A 26,328-nucleotide genomic window follows, 5' to 3' on the forward strand; every position below is an offset into this window, starting at 1 on the left:
CATTACTTACAACCAAAGCAGTAACCGGCAGCAGCCAACATGTTACTGGGAACAGCGAAAGGTTTGTAGCAACACCTCTGCAAGGGTGCCTGCCATTCCCTCGTACAAGGTATGTTCTCAGTTGCTCCAAAGTTACAAGCTGTTAAACCTTATTATTTCCTAAAGTGCTTTAAGGGCAGGGAGGAAACCCAACCCAAACCCACTGGAATGAGCAGAGGAGCTGGTTAAGTGGCCAAGGGCTCCAACTGCAATTGCGGTCATGTCCTGCTCTGCGGGACATGGGACGCAGTCCAGAAGCCCTGAGCGGCAACAGTGAGAGCTGTGCAGCCTGCTGGCAAGGTGCTTCAGTCGTGCCCCAAGAGCGGCAGATTCACAAAGAGTAGCTGCTGCACCTCTTTGGAGGATGTAAAAAGCTGCTGCAGGCTACTTTTCCCACTAGAGCTCTGCTTTGCAGTCAACGTGACTCCTTGCACGGGGGAGAACTTTGTGTTTTGCTTTGGAAAAAACAAACACAAGCCTCCTAAGAAGTTTTTCCCATCTAGAAACTGTATGAAAAGTGTGAAATCTGGAAAGTCAAAGGCTGGGAAATGCCTGCATGGCTTTGCCTTGCTTCCTGCAGCTAAGGAAAAGCCTGTAACCTAAATACAGGACATTTCCACCCAATTTCTGGGTGCTTAAATATATGACCTGAAGTGCCCCCAGGGAACAGTAGCTGCTGCTCCAGCAGCTCAGCTTCCCATCGCATCCAGTTCCTGCCCATGGCCAGCCTGCTCCTTCAAAGCACCAGTTCTAAAATCAAAAAATCAACTTGTTCTCAAAAGGAGGCATTTAGATGTCTGGGAAAACCTTGAAATCCTCTGGGCTGACCCTTTTCTCTCATTTTCTAGGAACACTGAGCCCTGATTCCCGCGAGGGCTCAAGAGTGCCAAGACCAAGACTGGTTACCTTGTGTGATCAAGCTTCCACCCCTGCTGCACCAGGATTCATTCAACCCACTGCTGCCATGACCTGGTTCTGGATCTTAGAAGTTCATTTCCAGGACAGTTATTTAATTGTGTTTGCTCCTCAGAGGGTTTTAGCAGCTCTTCAAATTATTCCTCCTGTATTGCAACTCCTTTTCTAGATGATTCGCAGCACCGCTTGGTGCAACACCACTGCAAAGCCAAGTGACCAAATGGACATTCACCAAAAAAATCCTCCTAAAAAGCCCACAGGGCACAGCAGAGCCTTTGCCCTGAAGCAAACAGGTCAGAGCAAATAGGAAAGGAGAATAATTTGGCTGTGAATATTTTAAAAGTCTTTACCATGGGGAGCAAAGAGAAGAGGCCAAACACCAGACGTGGCCCTCTCAGCCTTGGCAAGCAGGACACTGCTTTAAGCTTTTATTCCAGCAGGTGCTAAAAGGTAAAAATTCAACTTGAAAACTCATCCGTGCCCATCAGGAAGGACAGAGCTCCTCTACAGAAGCCACCGCTGCAGGTCCTCACCAGCCACAGCCACCACAGGGACCATGGGCTGCGCATCAGCTCCCACCATGTCACCTGGCCAGGGGAGGTCCAAGGATGGCATGTGTCAGGAGGAGGGAAAAGGCAGCACTTCATTGTAAGAAAGCAGCCAGGCTTCACATGCAGTGGGCTGGGAAGAACTCCACCACCCTTTGCTGTGCACTGGTGAGCTGAATCGCCTTCCAGAAGTGACTATTCTTAAGAAAAAATAAACCTGGACCAAACCAGTCTGTAGCTGTAAGTGATGTTACTCATGAAGCAGGACCCACCCTCCCAAAATTTGGGCTGCTGAGGGGAGCCCAAAACCTGCAATGTGTAGAGCCTGTATTAGGCCTTTTGCAAGAAAGGCTCACCATTTCTGTGCTGCCTCCCTTGGCACTGCCAGGGCAATACAGCTACAGAAAGCTGGACTAGCCTAGCTTCTACTATAAGCATCTTGAAACAAAACTGCTATTCAGGTTTGCTTCCCCAGTCACAGGAGGAAGCCAGCCACCACTTCAGCTTCTGAAGCACCATAACATGACAAATGCTCTTGGGAACTCCAAAATCCATCAGACTCAAAAGCACCTCATCATCCTCCAAGGGTGTCACACATAAAAAGCAAAGCAAACTTTTTAAAACCAGTGAAACTATCAAGACATGCTGGTTCCCAACATGAAGTAACCAAGCACATGCCTCGTACTGATGCTACATGCAAGGCAGAGATACCTGCAAGTATCAAAGTCCTCTATCCTCCTTCCTCTGATCCTGTAGGACCCATCTTACTCCAAGGCATCTTTCTATTCACTAAATAATCACCTTTCCAGAGCTCCCCGTTTCCTCCCAGCAGGCTGGGCTGAGCAATCTCTGGGCTACACACCAGCCTCATTAACCTTCCCTACAACTCACACATGGGTTATGAGAGCAGTCCAGCTCATTTCCCCCACTGTCAGCCCATGCTAACAGGCAACTCATCCAAAGCAAGGGCCCCTCCTGCAACTCTAAGTGCTGCTGCTTACTGACCACCACCTGCACAGAAGACTGCAGGTGCTTCTCTAGGCTTTGGTGCCTCGGCATTTATTTACACCTGCAACAGGTTAAATGGGATCTGGCCCTTTTGAGTTTCATTTCTAGAGCTATAAAGTCACTTCAGCCTCCAAACATATTTGTAGCAGGGAAACACTACCAAAAACTAGTTGGTACAAGAGTGTGAGTGTGTTCTTGGGACTTTTACTGCTGCTCACCGCATGTGGTATTCATTTGACTAAGGCTACTCTGTTGCATCCTCACTTGTATTTTGCAGTGGTCCAGTCAGAGTTGCTTGGGGATCTGGGGCTGCTCAAATTAAGGGCGGGGGGGAGCAGCAAAATCGTGCCTGGTGGAACAGGACAAGGCAGCAGCAAGGATGCAGAATGAAAGCTGGAGCCAAGCTCTCATGCTGGCTTCTTTAATGACCAGGGACAAGTGCCTGGTCCTCCCATTTTCAACAGGGAATGCTGATCACATAAAGCTAGATTTTTGGTCTGATGCTCTGAACTCTTAGTCATTCACCTAACCTCTGGAAATGTCAGTGAAACCTCCCTCAGTCTGAGAGTCACACCCAGACTATTCCACTTTCCTCCAGGTTTAGTTTTGTGTATAGTCAGAAAAGCTGTTTGAAATATTCAACTGTGTGTTTGCATGTGAATTTATAAAGTTGTTGCTACCTGAAATGAGATGATTATTTCAGAATGTTAAAAGTAATGAAAAAGCTACAAGAATATGAGACTGTTTTGCTCTAAAGCCCTCAGGTACAACATCTCCTTTGGTGTGGCACTGCTGTCAGGAGTAGTTTTCCCTTTATAGCCCAATAAGTCATGCCAGAGAGCTTTCCTTTCCACTCAGCAGCAAAATGTGTGGTCATCTGCAGCCCGGAGCAGGCGGCGCTGGGCTAGCAGGCAGCTCAGCGCCTTTCACACTCAACCTATTTCTTTTGCAGATGCTGAATTGCTTTTTCCAGTCCTTAGATGTTTCCCTTCTAGGTCACTGTTTATTAACTGCTACTTGAAAAATTTTATGTAGGTGGCAAATTTAATATTCCATCCTCAGTGCTGTTGTGGCAGCTTGCTGACTGAAGTCCTCCCAGGACGTGCACAGAAACAAACCTCCTGAGAAGCAGACCCCATCCCTGCCATATGCACGATGACCGTACGCTGTATTCAGACTCCCTGTTGTGATGCCTGGACCAGGCTTATGCAGCAAAGCAGCTCAGGAAAGTGATGCATAACTGCCTGCTCTTCCAGAAGGAGAAATTGAAAACCCCTAAAAAAATCAAGGGGCAGAGGTTGGTGCAACACGTATGTCAGCCTTTGCTGTGATCACATGAATGTGGGCTCGTCTATAGACCTTCCACCAATGTATGACCTATTTCTCCCCGATTTGGAGAGCTGCTCAGAACACCTGACTCTTAGACAAAGATTTAGGGCTACATCTCCTCTTTGATGCCAGTTGGAGGGCCAGAGGACAAGGGCTGTTCCTGTGAGATCCCCAACTGGGAACAAAGCAAAGGGTATTGGAGAAGTAGATCAGGTTCTGCAGAGAGACAAGTCAGTGGTTTCCCAGCTCCTGAAGGCTACTGTGCAGGAAAAAAACAACACTAAATGTTGCACGCCAAACAAAAAGCCAAAGCCAAGCTCCAGGAAGCCCTTCTGGAGCAAAATGCACCCTGCCAGGAGCATAAGGAGAGAGGAAGGGAAGGACAAGAGGTGCCCACATCCACATGGGGCTGCGGAGGAACAGGGCCTCTCCAGGCTGAGCCAGAGGGACCACTCAGGCCTCATTTTGGGTCACGTAGGGACCAGCTCCGGCAGCTTTTGTGAGTGCTGAACGGCATCTGCGACTTGCCAAGAATTTTCACGGTGTCTCTCTTTGGGGCCTCTCTTATTCCCTCAATTTACAAGGAGGCAAAGGAAAATAACCATTACTCCCACCTCACCCTCACAGCAAAGCCCTGCTCGGCTGCGTTTTCGCACAGATCCTGTACAGTATTAAAAGTACACTTTATTTTCTGTACAATTCTCATTCAAATCTCCAGGTGTGGAAATGTCCACTGCGTCCCCAGAAAAAAACTGCAGATTGCTCCGCTGCTGTGAGACACCCCACAACTCTCCAGGAGGGGCACAAAGCCAGGGCCATCAAAATCAAGTACTGATGCTTTCTAGGTGTGGGGAGGAGAGCGGGAGGGAGGGAGAGGGGGAGGCAGTCCTGCTCCACTGCTGAGCTGCGAGCGAACAGAGCCTTCGACTGCTCCCTGGGAAGCAGAAGAGGCACCCTCAAGTTCACGTCATCGTTCGTGCTTAGCGTGGGAGTCATTGCGTTCAACCATCACGCCGTTCCCGTTCCGTGTCACCTCCTTCCTGTTCCAGTCCTTTTCCACATAAAATTCAGCAAGCACGGGGCAGTGATCCGAAGCCACCCCACCCCAGGACCAGTTATCAGGGATCCATGGGTTTGTAAGACCTTCTCGCACAACAGCCCAGTGGCCTGCATGAAAAAGAATCACAGAGAAAAAGGTAAGTAATATTGCTCAAATTTGACACATGCCACTAACATAACTAAAGGTTACATGACCTCACTAAAAAGCAACTCTACCTGTGAAAACCTTTTTCAAGCTCCGACTGATCCAGATGTTATCCAGTGACTTGGATCCTTGTGGGTTCTTTGTGCTGATGTTGGTGAAGGTGCTGGAAGGGACTAGGTGATGGAACTTCTCCTTCCTCAGGATGTCGTGATCGTTGCTGTCCGGGGCCTGGTTAAAATCTCCAAGGATGATCACGTCTTTTTCTCCTAGAAAACAGGAAAAATAGAAATGAATGGGAGGAATAGACATCCATCACTTAAGTACAAGAGGGAGAGAGGATAAATGGGAGGAGTTAAAATATAAATACTGAGTAGCAAAGCTGACTTTACTCTGAACTCCTGAAAGAAATGCTGTTTAAAGCCTTTTTCTCTGGCTCATGGCCATTCTGTAATGACAATAAAAAACAGCCAGTACACATTTCATTTTTTTTAAATATCATCTCATTTATATTGGCATGCTTTGCTTGCTATTCACTGATAGCGAGAAACTCAAAGACAAGCAGTTCTGGTCTTCGAGGTTTTTAGAGATCTGTGACTTTGTAAGCTTATTTTTTTCTTTTTCTGCGAGAAACACATGTTGGCTTTAACTTGTCCTGACATTGTCTTTTCATAGATTTTCTGTAAGAGTCAAGGACAATTTTGTGAGGATCCCAGGAAGACACAGCCTTATATACACAGCTGGTATATACCAGAGTCCCAAAAGTGCAGTGCTTCTTCTAACCCTCTGCATTTAAAAAATCCCAAGGAACAAGCCTGAGGAGCAGCCTGCAAGCCTGATGGCAGAAGATGAATTCACAAACCACATGGACACCGATTACAGCAGCTTTCCTTTGCCTGGCTGACTAAAGGGATACTGCTGAATTTGGGATGTCTTAGATTTTGTCTAGGGCTGAATTTTCAAAGAAACAAAGGGAATTACTTGAAATTGTCATCAAAAAAATCCTGTCTTCATGTGAATAGAAAATTACCTCAGTTACATTTTATTTCCAACCCTAATGAAGTGAAAAAAGAAACTATGGACCCTAATTTCATATCCACAATGTGTGCTCTCCCAGCTCCACAGCTGCAGACAGAGACATCCCAGCTGTGCACTGGGGTAAGAGGACAATGCAAATGTCCCAGCGCCCATCTCAAACCACTGCCAGAAACGTCTGGCAAGAGAAACTCAAGAATGCTGATAGCTAATCAGAGATGTTGCTGCCTTACAGCTTGGTACTGGTGAAGAAGGAAGATGCTAAAAGGAGGCAAAAATGCACCAAAAATTATCCCAAAGCTGACTTCAGAAAAGAGGACTACGAGAGTCTGTACGCTTTTTTCTTCCTGGGATTGAAGTGTGGGAGGAGATGGGTTGGATGGACGGATTGGTCTACCATCCCTAGTGCTCACGATTAAACCTCCCGTTTGTGCTGTTGCTGCAGAGGTAGCTAGCCAGGAGAGGGAGCGCAAGTTCAACAACAAAATCTATTCCACTCCTGTCTTGCGCTGCATGAGAAGATGAATTGGGAAAGGGCAGGAGAGAGGAGAGATTGATAGCGTACGACTTACAAATACTTCAAAACATGCTGCTTGCTAAGATGCAGAGGGGCGATGAAAAGATAGTGAAACATTTTGTGGTTTCTCTACCCTTTGCAAGTCACAGATAATATTGGAAAAGACATGAGGATTAAATATTATTCTATAAAGTGTTCATGACAGTGGCCTTTCCACCTTTAAAAGAAATAAAACCCCCAAATCTTAACCTGAGCTATTTTGAGCTCCATCAGAACCCAAAAGAAAAATCAGTGCTTGTCTAATGGGACGACAGCACTTTCTGGGAGCTGGCAGTTTTGCACGCATCTCATCGCAAAAACCCAAGACCACTCACTTGTCAGGACTGGGAAGCCTGAAATGTGACCACACCATCTCAGTCCTTCAGGACTAATGCTTGCTTAATGGCCGAGGGAGCACTTGGCTCCTTCCATGCTTTCAGCTCAGCCTTGTAAGTGGGGAAAGACCATTACAGAAACCACTGGAGCACATCCTTGAGGGCTGGAATCTTAGCAGCAGTATCTTGATCCCCCACAAAATATATATTCTAGTCTAGTCTAGTCTAGTCTTAAAATATTTGCACTTCTTTTATCAAATCCTCAAGCCTATTTCCCTTACACGAGAAACCTATGAAACAAACATACAAGTGAAAATTTTAACTGACTGCTCCATTCTGGACAGTTTAGAAATAGCAGAGGATAAAAGACCCAGCACCTGGACATGTGCTCGGAAGGACGTAAGCAGTCAGCCTGAGGCAGGCCCAGGGAGGGAATCACTGTATTCTTCATCTGTTTAAACTTTTGCATGCAGAATAACTAAGCATAAAATCATAATGCAGCGTAAAGTTCATAGACGGAATAGGCTGGGGCATGTCAAAGAAGCTGAACCCAACTTGCCATCGGAGAAGAAAAGGATTGCTTCTGGTCCCCTCTCACAGGAGCTTCTGGGGCTCCCCATGACTGTGTATGACTGCGCAAAAGGGCAGGCAACCCTGTGCTAAGCAGGAAAAGCAGGTAATGCCAATTTTCTAGATAACCACCAACTTCATTTCTCCTTCTTCTGGCTCACTCTCAGCCCTGCTTCTGCATCTGCCAGCTCCTGTGACAGCAAAGCCATGCACAGCAGTTTCATGTCTTGTCTGCCTCCTGAGACCCCGACGGACCTCAAGCAGCAGGAGGGAAGGAAGCAAACCTGCCTGGATCTTCCCGGGTGCGTGACTGCGCCTAATCAGTCGCACCTGGGTCCCTCAGCAGAGGCAGGGAGCAGAGCCGCCACACAGCAGCTGCAGCTCTCAGGGGTCTCACGGATCAGCCCCAACAGCTCTTGGCCAAACTTAGCAAAAGGTCCAGAAGAATTCATGCCCTTGCCCAGAACAAGGGATGATAACTGATCAAAAACTGCAGTCACAATGTCCACAGTTACAATCAGATGCGGGGAAAAAAAAGAAAATGGAGATAATGCTACTGGTGCTGTGATGTGATTTTTCCTCTTTTGGATGAGACAAGAGTTTGAGACTGGCAGGACTCGCTCCTCCACCTCCTCTTCCTCCTCGGGACTGGGCAGCCCAGCCCAGAGGCTCCTCAGCTGATGCGATCCGGTCCTCCTCCTCCCACAGGACACATCAGCAAGCACTCCCTCACCGACCCAGCTTTTGCTGCAAAGGTCCCTCCCACAGACTTACCCCATCCCACGAGGACCCAGAGCCTCTCTCTGGTGGGACACAGTGGCAGACAGTCTCTGGCAGACAGGCACATCTCCCATTACCTCTCAGGTGTGCTCCCACGCCATCACATTGAGACCCATCGGGCTCAAAGCAACCCTGCCCTTGTCAATGGAGAACTCTTTAGTGAGGAAAAAAGTCCAGTCTGTTTCCAAACGCATCTGCAAATTCACTGAAGCACCAGCAACTTTTAGCAGTGTCTGTGGGTGGCTCTCGACCAGCAAAGCAAAGCACTGCCTTAAATCAGCCCTGTGTCGCAGCAGCTGAGCACCGGTGTGCCAACACAATCAGCTGAGGAACTTTTGGTGCCTGCAGAAAGTCTGCAATGTTGAAATCTGCTTTCCTGCAGGAACTGGGAAACCCTCCTTTGCTTCGTGGCAGTCCAAAGAGACACCTGTAGGATGCTCTCCCTGATTTCCACATGCCCCGAATGAGTCCCCTCTGAATTAAACAGACCCTTAAACCCCCACATAATTCCTGGAGAGAGTGAGAAGCAGGTGATGAGAAGGATGTGATGGTACATGGGCTGCTAAAAGGCTCCCTACCTCCTCTTGAAGGTCTTCTAAGCCTAGTGCCTGATGCATGGGTAACCCATGGAATACAGCCAAGCCAGATGGGAGAAGATGACTAAGCCAACACCCCAGTCCCTGGGTCCAAGCGCTACCAGTACACCCAACACAGCATCTGTGTGCCACCCATGCTCATCACACTGAAGATGGAACAGGTGGAGTGCTTGAGAGAAGGCAGAAAGGCTGCTGCAGAGAGTTAGCTATGAGCAGCCAACAGCCACCGCATCTCTCCAGTACTGCCGAAAGGAAAAGAAAGAGGGGGGAAAAGGAACCAGTACCCACTGGTCTGATGGGAGAAATATAGGGATACTACTGCTCTGCATTACAGGAGGCTGTGGACAGTAACCAAATTCCCTCAGATGCACATGTGCCCCTTTGTAAGAATGAAAGATAACAGAGTAGGTGTCCGTTAGCAAAATGGGAGCAGAAACGCCAATTTACTGCAGTACCCTCAGAAAAACCAGTCTTTATTACCCATATTTTATGGATTGATTTGGAAGAAATTGAAGGATGGCAGTAATTTTAAGCATGACATTGATTTTGGCAGGGTAATTCAGCACTTCAAAGTAACACATGTGCACTACCATTTGTTTAAGAAACATGACCTGCATCCCACAAGTTTGGAGGAATCTGAATCTCTTCTTTTGTGAAAGACTAAGCCAAGAACAAGCATGCTCCGGTAACGTGCCTACCATATGAAACTAAAAACATGAAATAAAGAAAAGCCCTAACACTGACAGTCTAAATTTAGATGCAGTGGAAATGCAAATCCGTTGATTTCGGAAGAGCTACACATTTATCTGTGTCTCAGTTCAGCCTTCGGGGATTAAACAAACAATCCTTTTGTTTACTTCCATCCTTTCCAATTTCAAGGTATGTGGACAAATACTTAAATCAGTAGCACTTAAAAATAGCTCTAAGTTCTTGCAGCTCAAAAGGAAAAACAACAGAACACGCATAAAACCTGCAAATGCCTCTTGTGTTATACAAGAGGGATATTAATGCTTCCAACTGACCAACCTTGTGAAACTGGGCCAAGCTGAAAATCATCAGGCATATAACCATGTAACCCTTTTGCATCTTTGTTAAGTAGTAAATGAAGGGCTAGATTTTTCCATTCCTATAACAAAATCAGCAACATTTAGAACCTGAAATGTGCTGTTCTGCTTTGCAGGAAATTGAATTTAATTTGCAAGCTTCAAAGAAAGAAGCAAATTCTCAGAAATGAGGTAAAGAAATTCAGCTAGCTATTACATTGCTCTAGTTCAGGTCTGAATTCTGGTGTCCTTCATCCTGGTGTAAACCCAGAGCGACTTACTTGAAAGCAACACAATTATCCTGCATATTACATCCAGGTACCAAAGCAGGATTTCGTTGCTGGTCTCTTTTCTCCTTAGCAGCCATCTCCTGATTTGCACTGGGTTTTCCAAAGTGCTTCCAATTATCCAAAAGTAAATATATAGAATCTATTTATTTTGAAAAAAGCCATTAAGCTTTGTTCTGATATCATGTAGGTGTCATTTCCACAAAGCACTTAAAATAGGGTCGTCTTTTTTTTTTTGTGGCTGAACTTGCTCTTACACTAGCATAAAATCAGAAGGAACTTCATTTGAAAAAATGGTGTCAAAGCCAGTAGGAGCCCCTGTGCTGTTTGTGTTAATTAGGAGAGACTATAAGACAATGAGCAGGGGAAAAGCACGTTTGCCAGGCTAGGGATCACTCAAATTCAAATACCAGTAACGACATTGAGAAGCTGTTGAGGATATTTGTGAAACCTGAACTGAGACAGATTTTATTATCTTTTTAAAATTCCTTTTGATTAGATAAGATGACCAGTGTGCACGTGATAGCTGGCAGGAAAAAAACGCCGAACCTTTCAGAGTCTCCTGCAAAGTCTGTGCAAAGGCTGCCAGTTTGTGGCTGTTGTGGTTCTTCCCGGTATTCTCTCCTGCTGAGGGTGACAAGGCCAGGTGAAGGTTAACCAGCGTTAGATCATTCATCCCAACCTGGGGGAGGAAGGAGGAGAAATCAATGCCATGCAGAGAGGGCACAGAAGGTCACAAAGCAAAACCACGTGCCTGTTCCCAGTACTTTCACTAGGTCTGGGTGACTAGGACTCACTTCACTATGTGTGTGGTGTGTTTTGGTTGGTCTTGTTGGGAGGAAAAGGGGGAAGACATTTTGCAGCTCTGTTTGCAATAACCTGAAACCCTTTCAGTTCTGGGGAAAGTGGTTTGCATAAGCAAACAGCTTCTTTCCACCACGGTTGCATGGTGAAAGACGCTGCCTGCTTATGAAAATCAGTTTATGCAAAATCAGTTGTTAATAAGCTAAAAATAACGTTGTGGTCATTACATGGGCTAATTATGACTCTCTTGTGATTAGCTCTGGCACACCACAGAGACTAACCAAGAAACTTAATGTACCTTGAAAGGGGCTGCTGGCTCCCTGCAATCTTCTGCTTACCTTCTGGGACTCACTTTGTCATGTGGCACAAGTAATACTTGCTCCTAATATTGACCTGTTTACATTATTAATGAATTAATATTAATTATCAATAATTATTATTTATCTATAATTATTTTATTAATGCTTCTCTCGAGGCATTACCACAGATGTCGAGTTCCCAAACTGGACCCCTTCATCACAGCCTGTGCAGAGAAGGGGGCTGTATGCTCACTAGCACATGTACGAGAACAGTTTCCAAAATGCATGATTGTTCTTTGAGATGGGTTCAGCCTAGTGAAAAAGCTTTAAAATGGAAACATGTGAGAGATCAGCCAGAGTCTCTCAGGAGTGCTGTGCCTTCTATGTTTATATATATCCATTTTGACTACACTTACCCATTTCCATTCACGATGTGTGGCAGTAACAAGAACCACAGCCCTGTGGCTGGCTGCTGCTGGATATGCACCTCGTTCTTGCTGTGTTAATTTAGTAAAAACAGAACAAGGTGACTGGTGACTTCTGTCACTCTCTCAAGGGCTGTGGATGCTACCAAAGACCCACCAACCCTCATGAGCCCGAATGCTGCCTTGCAGCAGGGTTTGCTCCCACAGGAGCACGGGAAAGGACTGACTCTGGTGATCTGCCATATGTATTAAGGCCCCCTAAGCACCTTTCTATAATTCATGAGAGAGTGCTGAAGTGATGAGATGGGTTAGAACCTCATGCAAATTTTTATGTTGGAAGACTTTGTCTCTTTCCGTCTTACCCAAATTTTTTTTAATAAAAGCTAAACTCTGCAAGTGACAGTTACCTTGAAATGTGCAAGATACGGGTGAGGATATGAGTGCTTCCCATTGCCATTAGTCTGTGCACTCTCCTGAGATGAGGCATCTTTCAGTTCAATGCCAGCTGTTGTATCCCAGAGGAAGCCGGAATATTCAGGTCCCTGGAATTAAAAAAAAAGAGAAAAGCTAGTAGTAAGAAGGCAAAACCAAAACATTCTTCCCAAATGCAGCCCCCTAGATGAAACTTTCACCCAAAAGTTTCCGTACCACTGTTTCTGTTGGCAGTGGTGTACATCACTGCCAAAATATGCAAAGGCAGTGAAAGATGATGCAGGTTTATATCTGGGCCTGGCGCCTGCTGAAGGCAGGAAGCGCAACTGACTGTGCCCAAGTATAAAGGAGAAACAGCATCCTAGGCTATTGGTAGGACATCAAGAGAACAGTGAAAACACTTCTTTATCTCACCGTGGCCAAAACTCCAACCAGATGTGGGAGGAACCCTTCCTTATACAGGTGGAGCACATTCAGGACCGCCGCAGGGGTGAAAGATAAAGATGTCGCGTCTTGTGCATGTGTTTGGGCTGATACAGTCCTCGCTTTCTCCTAGTCCAAGCAAGGCATTGGATTCTCCTGAGCGTGGTCAATAACGTGGTAGGTTGTTACCCATAGGATTATTTGTCTAACCCTGAGCTCAGTACCTCGCGGTCTCACTCGGCGACTGCTAGGGCTTTGCGTAGATGATGCTGTGCACAGTTGTTCCTTCTCCCCATGCCATACGCCATTTCACAGACTTCTGTTGCCCGCAAGCTAAAAATATCTGGGCTTCTTCCGTCTCTTGGCATGAAATCTGGTCTAGACCTCTCAGCCCTGTCAATCTTCTCTCTTCCAGCTCGAATGTTTCATGCTCAGCTCTCTGCTCTTTTCAGCTCTGTTTCTATCACCCTGCATGGGGTTTTTTAATTACTTCAGGATGTGGAATTGACACTTTCAGAAAGCTGCCTGCCCCAGTCGCACCAGCAGCAGTATCTAATTGAAAGCCTGTCAGCCTCTCCTCCCATCACCCAGACACCATTTTCCTTGGTATCATTCATACCTGCTTCCCTTAGCAAATCGTAGTTAAATCCATTGCAAGGAAGAGTTTTTTCCATTTCAGCTGAAATAAACAAGTGTTATCTGCTCTGCTGACTTCCCATGAGCCTTGAAATAAAGTCTTAAGGTTGGCTAAAATCCTTTGGTAGCTCCATTAGGTAACTCACCTTTAAAATACTGACAAAATTATTCCACCAGTTGTAAATCTAAGGTCTGAAAACTGCTATAAGAAAAGATGTGGAAGAATAAAACTGCTGTCAACAGCTGTTCACTATTTTTCCTGGCTCCAGATTTCACATTAACATGGTGGTCAGAAGTCATTGCTTGGTTGAAGGCCAAACGCCAGGGATGTGTGGAAGCACGAGCCTGAAGCACCATCCACCATTTTGCATTATTTAGCCCTGTAGCATGTCCTGAGACCAGCTTGTGCCAAAGATGCTATATACTCAGGGTGACACTGGTTACTTCACTCTATTGCATTGGTGTACACAGTGTTCAAACTTGACGGACTCATTAACTAACCCAAGGGGTAGAAGAGACTTTTTGGCTTAGTGGAGGGTTCTCCAGCACAGCCAGATTTCTGTTAAAGCAGCTAAAATGAAGAGTCAGTAGGTAACATTTCTATTCTTAGCTTGGTGTGATGGGTTGACCCTGGCTGAACACCAGGTGCCCACCAAAGCCGTTCTATCACTCCCCCATCCTCAGCTGGACAGGGGAGAGAAAAATATAACAAAAAGCTTGCGGGTCGAGATAAAGACAGGAGAGATCATTCACTAATTACTGTCATGGGCAAAACAGACTCAATTTGGGAAAATTAACTCAATTTATTACAAATCACCAGAGTAAGGTAATGAGAAATAAACCAAAATCTCAGAACACCTTCCCAACCACGCCTCCCTTCTTCCTGGGCACAACTTCACTCCCGGATTTCACCACCAAGCCCCCCCAGCGGCACAGGGGGACAGGGATGGGGTTTACGGTCATCACACGTTATTTTCTGCCGCTTCACCTCCTCAGGGCGAGGGCTGATCACACTCTTCCCCTGCTCCAGCGTGGGGTCCCACCCACGGGAGACAGTCCTCCACGAACTCCTCCAACGTGGGCCATTCCCACGGGCTGCAGTTCTTCACGAACTGCTCCAGCATGGGTCCTTTCCACGGCGTGCAGTTGTTCAGGAGCACACTGCTCCAGCGTGAGTCCCCCACAGGGTCACAAGTCCTGCCAGAAAACCTGCTCCGTGGGCTCCTCTCTCCACAGATCCGCAGGTCCTGCCAGGAGCCTGCTCCAGCGTGGGCTTCCCACGGGGTCACAGCCTCCTTCGGGAACCCACCTGCTCCGGCGTTGGGTCCTCCACGGGCTGCAGGTGGATATCTGCTCCACCGTGGACCTCCCTGGACTGCAGGGGGACAGCCTGCCTCACCAGGGTCTTCACCACGGGCTGCAGGGGAATCTTCGCTCCGGCGCCTGGAGCATCTCCTCCCCCTCCTTCTTCACTGACCTTGGTGTCCGCAGGCTTGTTTCTCTTACGTGTTCTCACTCCTCACTCCGGCGGCTGTTTCCTCCCTGTCCCAACTTTTTTTCCTTCTTAAAAATGTTATCACAGACACGTTACCACTATCGCTGATTGGCTCGGCCTTGGCCTTAGAGCCGGCTGGTATGGGCTCTCTCTCGAACACAGGGGAAGCTTCCAGCAGCTTCTTACAGAAGCCACCCCTGTAACCCTCCCCCGCTACCAAAACCTTGCCAGACAAAACCAATACACTTGGCCACAGACTTCTCCCATAATTTTGGGAACCATTCATCCTTACATCCCTACCTGTAAAACAAGGTAGACGATGATTTGTATTTACTCAGCCCATAGTCAAAACTTTCATTGTTATCTTTGGAAATACAGCTCAAGAAAGAACTGACTCAAGACTCTGGATTTAACATAGAAACTCTGAGGCAATTATTAATAATTCTTGGGAAAAAAGAAAAAGTGGAGGGAACAACTTCAACAGCTTTGCACAACTTTTAAAATTCAGTGTTTTAATGTTCTGGCCTAACAAGAGATCCCAAAGGAAAACTCCAGCCAGGAATAAAAATGTCCTGAAGGGGATTTGCACTCTGCATCAGAATTACGTGTGAATTGTGTTAAACCTTGGGCACATTCAGACCCTCCATCTCTATCTAGTAGTAGCTAGACTCCAATCCCTGTGCTGCTCAGGTGCTGGGTTTTAGTTTGGGGTTTGGGTTTTTTTTCCCTCATTCTTGGGTTTTACTCAGAAGCGCAATAAAAGGAGGTGCACATCCCAAAACATCAGTCCAAAAACAGTGAACGGTGATGCAACCCAATTTGGAAAAACCAAATTAAGGAAACATGGATTCTAAACAGTGTGATTATGGGATACAACTGCAGCCACGTATTTAATAACGACAGCGCTCAGAAGAGATGAAGACAGCCCTGTGTACTGCTAGGCACCATTCATTACATGACAGGTCTCGGTTCCTGCTTCTACCCCACAACAACATCCGTGCTGCAATAACTGCATCATGAGAATGATCCTGTTCAGCAACAACAGGTTTGAGCCCAAGGAGGACCTTGCCCTGAAAACTCATTAGTGCCCTTAAAGGGAAAAAAGAGAGATTTCCCTTGGGAGAGGCTGCTTTTGGGCACCGTTAGTGGTGTCCAGCCCAACGTAGCTATACCTTGAATACTGTCAAGGGTAGCAGGTGCAGCTGTCACCATCTTATAAATCAGTACCTCACTGCAGTACATACATATATTATTCCCATAGCAGAAGATGCTGCAGGGAAAAGCACAGTGCAGCACAGTGCAGATTTCAGACAGAGTCCACAGCATTTTAAACACCTGTGCAGAGCACTTTGGGGAATGCATGAGACAAGCTCCTCTTCCAGCTGAGGATGGCAGGCTGCACAGCCCCTCTGCGGGGTCTTCACTTGCAAACCAGGAAAATGGGGAGCCCTTCTGAATGCCAGCCAGAGCTGTGCTAGGGAACAAGCTCAGGTGACTAGCACAAAAAAATTCAGACGTACTGCAGCCTGTCAGGGCAAAACCAAGGACTCTTTCCTTGCCCTAATATGTAGCCTTTCTTCTATATTTCTATACTGGTTTTATCCACCATACCCACCCCAAACACACACACCTTCCTCCTTACAAGTGTGCCACAAGCTGAGGAAAACAATTCTTCCAAAATCAATCGTACAGTTGAATTGAAAGCTATAGGAAGAGTCAGCTTAAAAAACAACAGATACAAACCTTGCCAAAAACAATTTGTGAAATGTTTTGCCTTAAACTTTCCAAATATGTCCTTGGTTAGAGGGGAAAAAAAAGCAAAGCCAAAGTTCAGACTTAGGGATTAATGTACCTTGTGTAGCTGGCCTGAAGGTTTTTCGGAAACAACACCCTTCCAACATCCTCTAGGGCCCTTCCACTTGCGGATGTTTGGCAGCGTCGGCTGGTTCAGCTCCATACAAAACTAGAGAGAGAGGAAAGGGATTAAAAAAAAAAAAAAGATCAGCTTTGTAGGGTTTTAGAAAAATTGTAAAATAAAGCATGTAGCGAGGCAGACACCGTGGAGGACAGGCTGTGCTCTCTGCCCTCCCTGAAGGCACACAAAGGAGGTGGTCTGGGCCACATCCCAGGCTGACTCACCCCTGACTGGACATTACTTGGAGAAAAATAAAAATTAAAATAACTCAGTGCAAATGCTGCGAGTAGAACGTTTCTCCCTCGGACTCTTTTTTTTCCCCAAAGCTACTTGTTTGACTGGAAAGGAGTTTCCTCTGCGCCGTCTCCAAAGATGCTGACTGCACCATATCCCACACCCCAAGGGGCTTCATGGACAGCTGCCGAATCCTCCTGGGGGGCAGAAAGCCCCCGTAGCATGGCTGACTCCACTCCAACACCAAGGCCACCGGCACAATGCAAGAGGGAGGGTATGGCCCAAGCTCAATAGCTGGCGTTTTGGGGTTAAGGCTCCTCTGACTTTATGCCAGGGACACACGCTTGAGACTTCCCGTGCACGAAGGGATCAGCTGCACACTTGCACACACCATATCCTTCTGATGCTCCCCAGAGGCTTCCTGGACACTGCTGCACTGCCACAGCACTCGGATACCTTTATGTGTCCAAGCATACAGTCAGAGCTATAGAGGCTGTGCCCTAATGCCCAATAGATCAGGGATACTGTATCTGTGGACACCATGGAAAGTCTCCAAGTCCACCTGGCTAACATCTTGAGATTGGAAAAAAAAAAAAAAAAAAAAAAGTAAAAAAAACCCTCACCCAGAAAAATCTAGAATCTGAAAGCCCTTGATGCGGACAATATGGAATAATTCTTGCCAGGAGTTTCAAAATAAAGCTTAATAGGAGGAGCTACAGCCCTTTGCAAAGCTGATGTCAGGTCTAGGCAGACTTAGGCTGGAGGCTGGCAGGGAGAGGAAGCAGCCCAACACCCTGGCCAGGCAGATGGGTCTGCACGCAGCAGCTCGGGCCGTGGGGAAAGGGGTTAAGAAAAAGCAATCTCTGTGAAAGAGCAACAGGGACTTTCGCTGCGCATCTTTTAGTTATATCTGACATTGGAGAAACTGGTTGAAACGCAGAGGTTTTCACAGTGAAAGAGTATCCTCCAACAAAATCTTGTATCCATAATGTCCCTCCAAATCAAGCAGCAATTTAACGAAGAAGGATTTTCAAGGCAAACGATAACCTCCTGTACACACTGACTCTTTGCAGTGGGACTTGCCAGAGTTTGAAGAGCTACAGCGATAAACTGCAGGGATATAAGTGTTTCCTACGTGGGTATCAGCAAAATGGTGGGACAGCTACTCTCATGTTTATTTTATCTTTTGATTCAAAAATAAAAATCAAACCCTGCTCTTTCACTAACTGCCTTGTCTGCAAGTTCAGCATCCCGGAGGCTCAAGCTGTAAGCACTGACTTCTCAGATACACACAACCCAGCAACCTTTTTTTGCCTCGGAGGGCTGAGAGTCATTTTGGTTGTGCACCCAAAGCAAAAATGCTTGGCACACCTTTTAAAACAGTTTTCTGAAATGCAGAGATTGGCTGGGGCTTCTTATTCAAGAGACTGCATTAAGATACTGCATTAACGTACTGCATTATTGTCTATTATATACCTTCACGCAGCACTAGGGCTGGCCTGATTCATTAAACAAGGAGGCACACAGGGTGTTTGCATGGCCTGGAAACAGAGCTCTGCTCTCTGCTGATTGCCAGGTGCTACCCTAACAAACGCAGCAAATCATGGCAGCAACAGTTACTCATTCCTGATGTCATTCTGGTGACTTTAAACAGTGTGAATTTGATGAATGAGTTTTCTAACATTTAAATAGTTTAAATCAGCAAAAAATAATTGCTGAAATTAGGAGTTCAACTGTAACCTGACAAAAGAGTTAACTTATCTCTGGGTTGCAGCTGCCTATAAAGTCCAGCCAGCACAAAGTATACGACAGGGCTGCATAAATCCTACAGCAACCATCACTTTATTAAAAAGAGCATCTGCAATCAACTAGTTGGAATATTTTGTTCCCTCCAAATTTATTATTTTTTTAAGGCCTTGATTTAACTTTGCTGAAACTAGAAAGATGATAAATAAGATTACACGGGTTGTTCAGAAAAAAGCTGTCAGCCTGTTCTGGGTACGGTTGCAGCAGCTGACTTTAATCTGTGCCCATTTTCCAGGGCTTACAGGCACACAGATTTTGAAGCTGTGACAGCATACTTGCTTAGGTCATGGTTTTTTACTGAAGTGAGAAGGGCATTTCTCAGATCATGTTGTTCTGCCACAAAACCCAATGTCAAACAACATTAAGCTTTCCCTCGTACAGTAAAAATACACAGGCAACTCCTAGCCCACATTGGGAATGAAAAAAATGCCTTTCCTCCTTTGCAAAACTCAGTTAGAGCTACACCGATCCCTTTGAGGAGCAGTTCTTCAAGTGGTAAAGAAAAATCAAAATTAAAATCTCAGTCAATCAGAACAACTTTTTTTTTTCCAAAATCCTCCTAAGGAAAAAAAGTTCTAGTTTTGTTTCTCTCTAGAGCCTTTCAGGCTGCATGGTTCCTGAAATTCAGTCAGCTTCTTCATTAAATCCTACACATACCGAGTCAAAACTCACGCACATACCATAATACCAACAGCACCAGGGTTTATTTACAAGGATGCCCTGTATGACACCTAGGCTGCCGCAGACTCTCTTCCAGCTGGGCACTGGTTTTTGTGGGACAGGCAGTGCTGCCAGGGAACAGGAACAGAAGCAGCACCAGGCTCCAGGCATGCTCTAGGCAAGGAGCAGCCTGTGCTCTTGAGAGGTCAACCCCCTTGTGCCAGGGACCTGCCCATTGCCCCCATTTGGCACGCAAAGCACCAACAAGGGCCACCACCCCAGGAACCGGGACAAACCCCGTTGCCTTTGCTCATCAGCAACACGTTATTTTCCCAAGAAGAGAGGATCCAAAGACGTAATTGCTCTTTGTCCACTCTGATATGGAGCAACTGCCTGTTGCTCACAGCCCCTCCAGAAGCAGAGCTGGGGATGAAGGAATGAGCTTATGACTGACACTGGAAAAGAACGGAGGGCAGTTGGAAGAAGCTGGGGAAATGCACATTGGAGGAGGGACTGGAGACAGGAAGGCAAGGGGTCTTGGACTAATTTGGGAGCAGGGAGAAGAACATATGCTGGGCTGGCACGTGCTTGAGATCATAAGGGAGTTACAGACTCCCCAACACGCCCCAAGACACTCCAAGCACTGCCAGCAAGAGCAGCTAATTTGTGCATTAAGTTAAATCTCTTCCAGTGCAGTAACTGTGCACACCAGGAGAGCTGCCAGGGAGCACCCTGCACTAGCCCATGAGCAGATCTCACCACCTCTTGTTCAGGATGCCCTGGTTAATCTTTGTTTTCTTTTAGGGTGCTATTTGTGCGGCTAGTCCCAAACCAGGCACAACAGGGTCATCTCTTCCAGAGGATGACACCACTCCGTGCTGAACACCTTTGCCTGTCAAGTGTTACTCCTGTAATACCAGCACTGGGGACTGCACTGAGTCAGCAACCATCCTCGAGCTGAGCATCTTTTGCTCGAAAAGAGGGTGCACTGCTCCTAAACCCTGAGGAAACTAAACGTGACCCAGGAAAAAATGTTTTAGGGCTTAATAAATTACACATTTTTTATTAGCCGCTGATTTCTCTTTGGAGGACACTTTCATTTCAGACCTGGAGTCAGAGCAGAGGCTGTAAGGAGGGCAAGGAGAGAAGGAACAGTGAGGAGGAGCTTCCAGGGTGAGCCTGTTGTTACGGCACGGTACGTCTCAGTGCAGTAACCACCGCTTGAACTTTAGAAAGGCACTCAAAGCAATTAACTGTCTGTTTTGGTTAATTACTACAGAAGCTTTCAGGCCAAAAGGGCACTGCAGTAAACAACAAAGCAAAGGTTATTTTGGTTCCCCTTAACCAAGAGGAGAGATGAGAGCTAGGGAATAAATATTCCATTTCTAAATGTCACATATACACAGTTCCTTTATTTTTAACAGGCACTAGAGGGAGCAGCTCTAATCAGTACCAGCGATGCATATGAAACTTCTATCAATTCCTTATCACCTCAGCTGTGTTGAGGTGTCACATTAGTAAAGATTTGACATCATCATGGTGAAAGAGACTTGGAGTTTGAGTGTAGGAGCTGGCAAGAGTTGAAAAGGAGACCCTGACCAGCAAAAAAAGATGTTAAACTATATTATTAGGTCAAAATTCACCACCTTTTTTCAAATTATAGATCCTGGATAAATCTTGAAGTAGAAATCCGTACCTGTGCATGAAAAACTTAAGTCTTCTGGTAGTGGGCTCACTTTCCTGTTACTTCGGAGGGAGCTCTTACTAGTAGTTCGTGGCCCACAGGAATCTGCAGGTCATGGGCTGGAAAACACCAAGGTAAGGGCTATTCTGTGCTACAGAGCATCTCCCAGTGATGGACTTGGTGTTTCAGGAAAGGGTGAACAGAAGAGCTCTAAGATACACCTTGTAAATTGTGCAGTGGCACTTGAGGAGAAGCCCCCCACCCTCTCCAATAGAAGTCCCATCCTGAAACATGATCTCATATTTCTGATAGAAGATACAACAAAATTGACAGTGGCTTCATGAGACCATCTGGCACTGCTCTTTTTTAATCCATCCTTTGATATATGTATGCCTTCCCTGCTCCATCACTGGGTACTGTATAAGCTAAAAATCATGTTCCTGGAATTAATGTACTTAATGTTCATTAATTAAATGCACATTATCCTTTCTTTTCTTTATTCAGACGAGTAGACTGTACTTTTATTTCCAATTGAAAAAGCAGTCTCGAAGACCTGTAATCCTAATCCAATATACCATGTACAGGACACAGCTACAGTTGGTGCACCCTAATGAAGCCTGACCTAGAAAGCCAGGAGCAGAAAAGTTACAAATATTTCTGAGAACTTGAAATCAACACCTTTGGTGTTCAAGTTAAGCATCCTGATTTGACACCAATGCTCCAGAAGAAGAAGAGTGTTTCGTTAGATCATGTTTGCAAGGAGGAAGAGGCAGAGTTAGGGGGTGCAGAGATTTGTGGGTGTTGTGTTTCAGTGAACTGTCTATTGAGGTAGGGGTAAGGAAAGGTCGAAGGCTTCAGGACCATTGTCCTGGTGCAGCGCAAGACAAGTCAAGAGGGGATGCAAGATGCAGCGGGGCCAGGATGCTCAGCACACTCCTGCAGCCGAGTAACACTGCATCCACTTCCCACAGGCAGGAGCAACTAAGGAAGGGGACACAGAGGAACATCAGGCCTTTCGGTTACATCTGGATTCTCCTATAACCGAATGTAACAGCAGGGAAGGAAGCCTTATTATGGTTAAAGCCCGAAACAGAGACTCAATGTTGGATCCCATTTCCCACTGACAACACTGTCGTCTCAGGCCTTCTCTGCTTGTTTGCCTTTCCCTCGAGCGTATCCCCTTCCTGTTTGCAAAAGTAGCCAAAAAATACACACACAAGAAATAGATGTATCCAGTGGCATGGGGGATGCACTCACAAACTCTATTCAGAGGAACCATATAAATAACACGAGGGAAAGTCAGGGTGGCTCTATGTTAAGATATAACATTTTTGACATGCCCATTCAACTAGTCCCTTCTAGGAAGGCTTCATTAAAGATTGCATAGTAGTTATTGCTTCTGTTGTTCAAGTATTGATATTACATAAAGACAAATAAAACTTGGCAGGCAGATGGGGGTCTGACAGACAGATAATTATGAGTGTTTTCAAAGGACAGCAACGCCCTCCAGGGAACCAGTTTCAGTCTCAGCCATATCTATACATGAGTGTTGTAAAAAGTTTTGTACTTCTCCCTCTTATACATAATTGTACATAATTCTACAATGAAGTTAGAGCTGAAGAAATAATAAAAAATTTATAAAGTTTAGGAGAAGAATTCTAGGATAAAAAAAAAAAGATAAGGAACCAATCTACTGAAAGTGCAGCAGCCACAGAATTACTCCTGGAAACTTATTTGCCCCTTCTGCCATGCTAGCATGTCCTGCTTGCACTGGGTCATTGAGACCTGGGGCAATACCTTCCCATCCTTTATGTGCTGGTTTGTTGTTCCTAGAGCTAAACCAAAACATCCAGATTCATGATCCAATAAATCCTTGCCGTCCTCCATGTTCTTCACAAACATTATTTAGCCACATCCTTCAAAGAGCTCTATAAACTCACTGCAAGCAGCAAAACCGAGGCAGAACCCTTCAGCCCAGCCAAATCCTCAACAAGTGTCTTTCTTCAGAAATAATACAGCACCTATAGGCACAGTCATCACCTCTGCGAGCCTTTACATGCTATGGACATACAAAGCTCATTTGCCAGGATAACGTGCATGCATATTGGGGTCCCAAGTCCTCCTCCATCTGAAGGTACCTACGGCTTTTTCATCAACTTGAGCAGGACTCATTTCTTCCTGGAAAATGTGCTGCTGCTGCTGCTTAAAGAGCATCCCAGTACTTCAGAGACCCACAGAGGAAGGATTTCCTTCCTCTGAGAATCAGATTCTCATTCAGCTCTGAAATCAGTGCTCCAGGCACCATGTTATGGCCCAGAGAGCAAACATTTACCACACTGCAGCCTCACCACCCCACAGCCACATGGCGACCCAAATTCCCGGCTTTGCTGCAAAGACCACTTCTAAGCTTAATACTTAAGAATGGAAACCTCTGGGACTGAGCTCCTCAGAGGAGATAGGATGAGGAAGGCTCGTTTTTCAAGCCCAACTATCATAGGCTAGAAATGAAGTTGTCCAAGCCTGCTCTGCCTGCTTCAGGCAGGGGTAATTCTGGGTCTGCAGAGAGGCACCATGCCGCTTACCTGAGGAGCGTGAAAGCAAAGCATCAGAGGACTCCATCATTTAGGCACCCCTGGGGTTAGGTAGCAGCTAAAGGATTGGAAAGTTTTTCAAAGTGAAGGCATCGTTTCCTGTGTGTCAGGTATCTGAGCCCCTTCATGAGCTTGGCCCTGGTTTGAACTGGCCCGTGGATGTGAATCCAGCTGGACACGTGCCTCTCTCCTGCCACTGCTGTGTTACTCACCCATTGTACTTCATGAATGTGTGGGAAATAATTACGCTGATAAGCTTAACATTATCTCAATGATCAAAAGTGTGTAATGATTTGTTTCCATACACAAACCTGTTTGAATCAAATCAGATTTTTTTTTTAAAGTCAGGCTTTACAGGATCAGTTGGGGAGTGGTAGGAGCCTAAGCTTGCACTCTCAAGGTATTTGCTTTCCTTTTCAAGTATTTATTTTGGAAAAATTTAGCAGTGAGTTTCTACACTGCCCTCCCAGATGAATTACAGCTCAACACAGTCACCCAACTGCTTAATTCTTTCTAATATCTGAGAGGAAATTACTTTCTTTATCTTTGAATATATGATTAAAAAAACAGATTGTAGCTCATAAAACCAGTTCTATGCTCGCCCTTAATCATAGTGTTCCCCGGACAACAATGCAGATCACTCACTGGCATGTGCTCCTACCTTCATCCTAAAAGAAAGTGATTATTTATATAAACAATGTCTTTTTATAGATCTTCAAAAGGAAGACACGGAAACCTTTGGTGCAGAGCAGTGAAACAACAACAACTGAAAGAGGCAATGCAGTAACTCCCCTAAGACATTTTAAGAGCTGGGGCCACTGTTGAACAATTATGGGATGCTTAACCACCTATTGTCAAAATGGGATATGTAACATCTTTCAGCCAGTTTTCCATTTAATGGGAAGCTGTCTTCACAGATGCTTGGTGGAAACCTATGCTGCCCTTTCACTATGGAAGAGAACACCCATATTTGCCAACCTCCTCGTGGGTTCTTATTTTCTCATGTTTCCATTCACAAGCTGAGCTTTTTCCTCATACTTCATGGGACACACTCATGTTGCAGAAGACATTTCCTGACTACTTCTTTTCATACCCGTAAGGACTTTTTAAATTTTTGAACATAATACAGGGAATTAAGGCTCAAGGATGGTCACAAATCTTTGCAATTTATTCTTGAAGCCTTTACAAGAGATTGTTTTATTCTGCATAAGTAGGCAGTATAATCATTAACAGCAATAATGGCATGCTAAGGAAACTTACGTGTTATAAAGAATAAAAAGAAGCCCTCATGACTATAAGGCTATCTTTTTCATCAAGCTGCTTTTACAAGAGATGAATGGTTGAGTTCAAACATTTTCACTACATTGTCACAAAACAGTCTGCTCAACCGGTTAGCTGTGCTAAAGTCATAGACACCCCATGACTGAATTATTTACTTATTACTATGTTGTCTGCTGTAAATATTCAGGTGCTTTTCCACTTTTTTTTCACCAACTCATTATTTCCAAATGAAGAAAACAAGTTTCATTTTGCTGCCACTTCTGCCACCAGAAATACACCTCTCTGGGAACACGGATGTAATCCTTAGGGAAGGTATCCTGGAGATTGTTAGAGCAATGCAGCATCAGCTATTTTAGAAATACTACTTCAAGTGTATTACTACAGCTACTGCTTCAAGCAGTGACCGACACAAAGAGATCCAAGTCTTGCACAAAGTGAGCTACTGCACGGCCATGGAACGTGCAGCAGATGTGTGGAGACCTAAGCTGCATGCTCATTTGGACTAGATATAAGGCACTGGGCAACCAGATGGCTTCCTGAGAACCCCTCTTATGCTTGGGCTTTTTGTTTTGTTTAATCCCTGGGCCGATTGTTTTTGCATGAAACATGAAACTCCGGAATCGATTTCTGCGGTGCAGTGTAAAACCATACCACGAAGTACAACCCAGTAACCACTGGGACTAGGTGAAAATCAATTTATCAGAACGTAGCCCTTAATATGGAAAGCAAATAGAAAATCATCCTATGAAACATCAGACACAAGAGTGGTAAGAGATGGGTTCTTGTTCACCAATTAAAAAAAACCCAAACAAACAAGCCGACCAGTGAGCTATATAGATTTCCCATGATCTGAATCTCCTTACCTGCACGTTGCCTTCAGCCAGAGGAAAAGAGGAGGGGGAAAAAATGTGCTAATACAAAAGAAGAACAAACAAAACCAAAAGGGAAAACGGTAATCACAGTTTTGAATGTTATTAATCAAGGAAAGCTGCTTAAGCATGTAAGATAACTAGGTCTCTCTCCATTCCCATGATAAAAATTTACTCAGTTCCAGAGGTGTTAGCAAGTGAATTGTTTTGTGTTTTGTTTTTTTTTTTAATTTAAAAAATTATGCCTTTCTGGTATAGACATGGTGGGAAAGACAGTCGGGACTGTGCTGATGTGCTGGATGAGAAAGAATAAAAGCAGTGTATTGAGAAAACTGCTGTGACACAAGGAAAAAGGCACAGTCCTCATTTTTACAAGGTCACAGTTTGGCCACCTCTGCAGAGCCTTGCATCAAAAATAGTTATTCACTGGGCATTTTACTTCCATCCATTTCTTTCCTACTGTTAGTATTACTGTTTTCCCCAACTGATTTACATCTCTGTTTAGAGCAGCATTCTTTCCCATGGTAAGAAC

At 45.4% G+C, this 26,328-nt stretch overlaps 1 protein-coding gene across 1 annotated transcript in view; it reads right to left on the bottom strand.

Annotated features, from left to right (window-relative positions):
* Positions 1–4,263: 4,263 nt before the first annotated feature.
* Positions 4,264–26,328, bottom strand: part of EEPD1 (endonuclease/exonuclease/phosphatase family domain containing 1) — a 66,298-nt gene continuing 44,233 nt past the window's right edge. The window contains exons 3-7 of the mRNA XM_049817006.1: positions 16,609–16,719; positions 12,178–12,312; positions 10,792–10,924; positions 5,115–5,309; positions 4,264–5,006 (exon numbers count right to left, since the gene is read on the bottom strand). Of these exons, the coding sequence (XP_049672963.1) occupies positions 4,807–5,006; positions 5,115–5,309; positions 10,792–10,924; positions 12,178–12,312; positions 16,609–16,719 (774 nt within the window). The 3' untranslated portion in view covers positions 4,264–4,806. The remainder of the gene's footprint in view (positions 5,007–5,114; positions 5,310–10,791; positions 10,925–12,177; positions 12,313–16,608; positions 16,720–26,328) is intronic.

Source organism: Accipiter gentilis, chromosome 14, assembly GCF_929443795.1.
Source record: "Accipiter gentilis chromosome 14, bAccGen1.1, whole genome shotgun sequence".
Taxonomy (NCBI): domain Eukaryota; kingdom Metazoa; phylum Chordata; class Aves; order Accipitriformes; family Accipitridae; genus Astur; species Astur gentilis.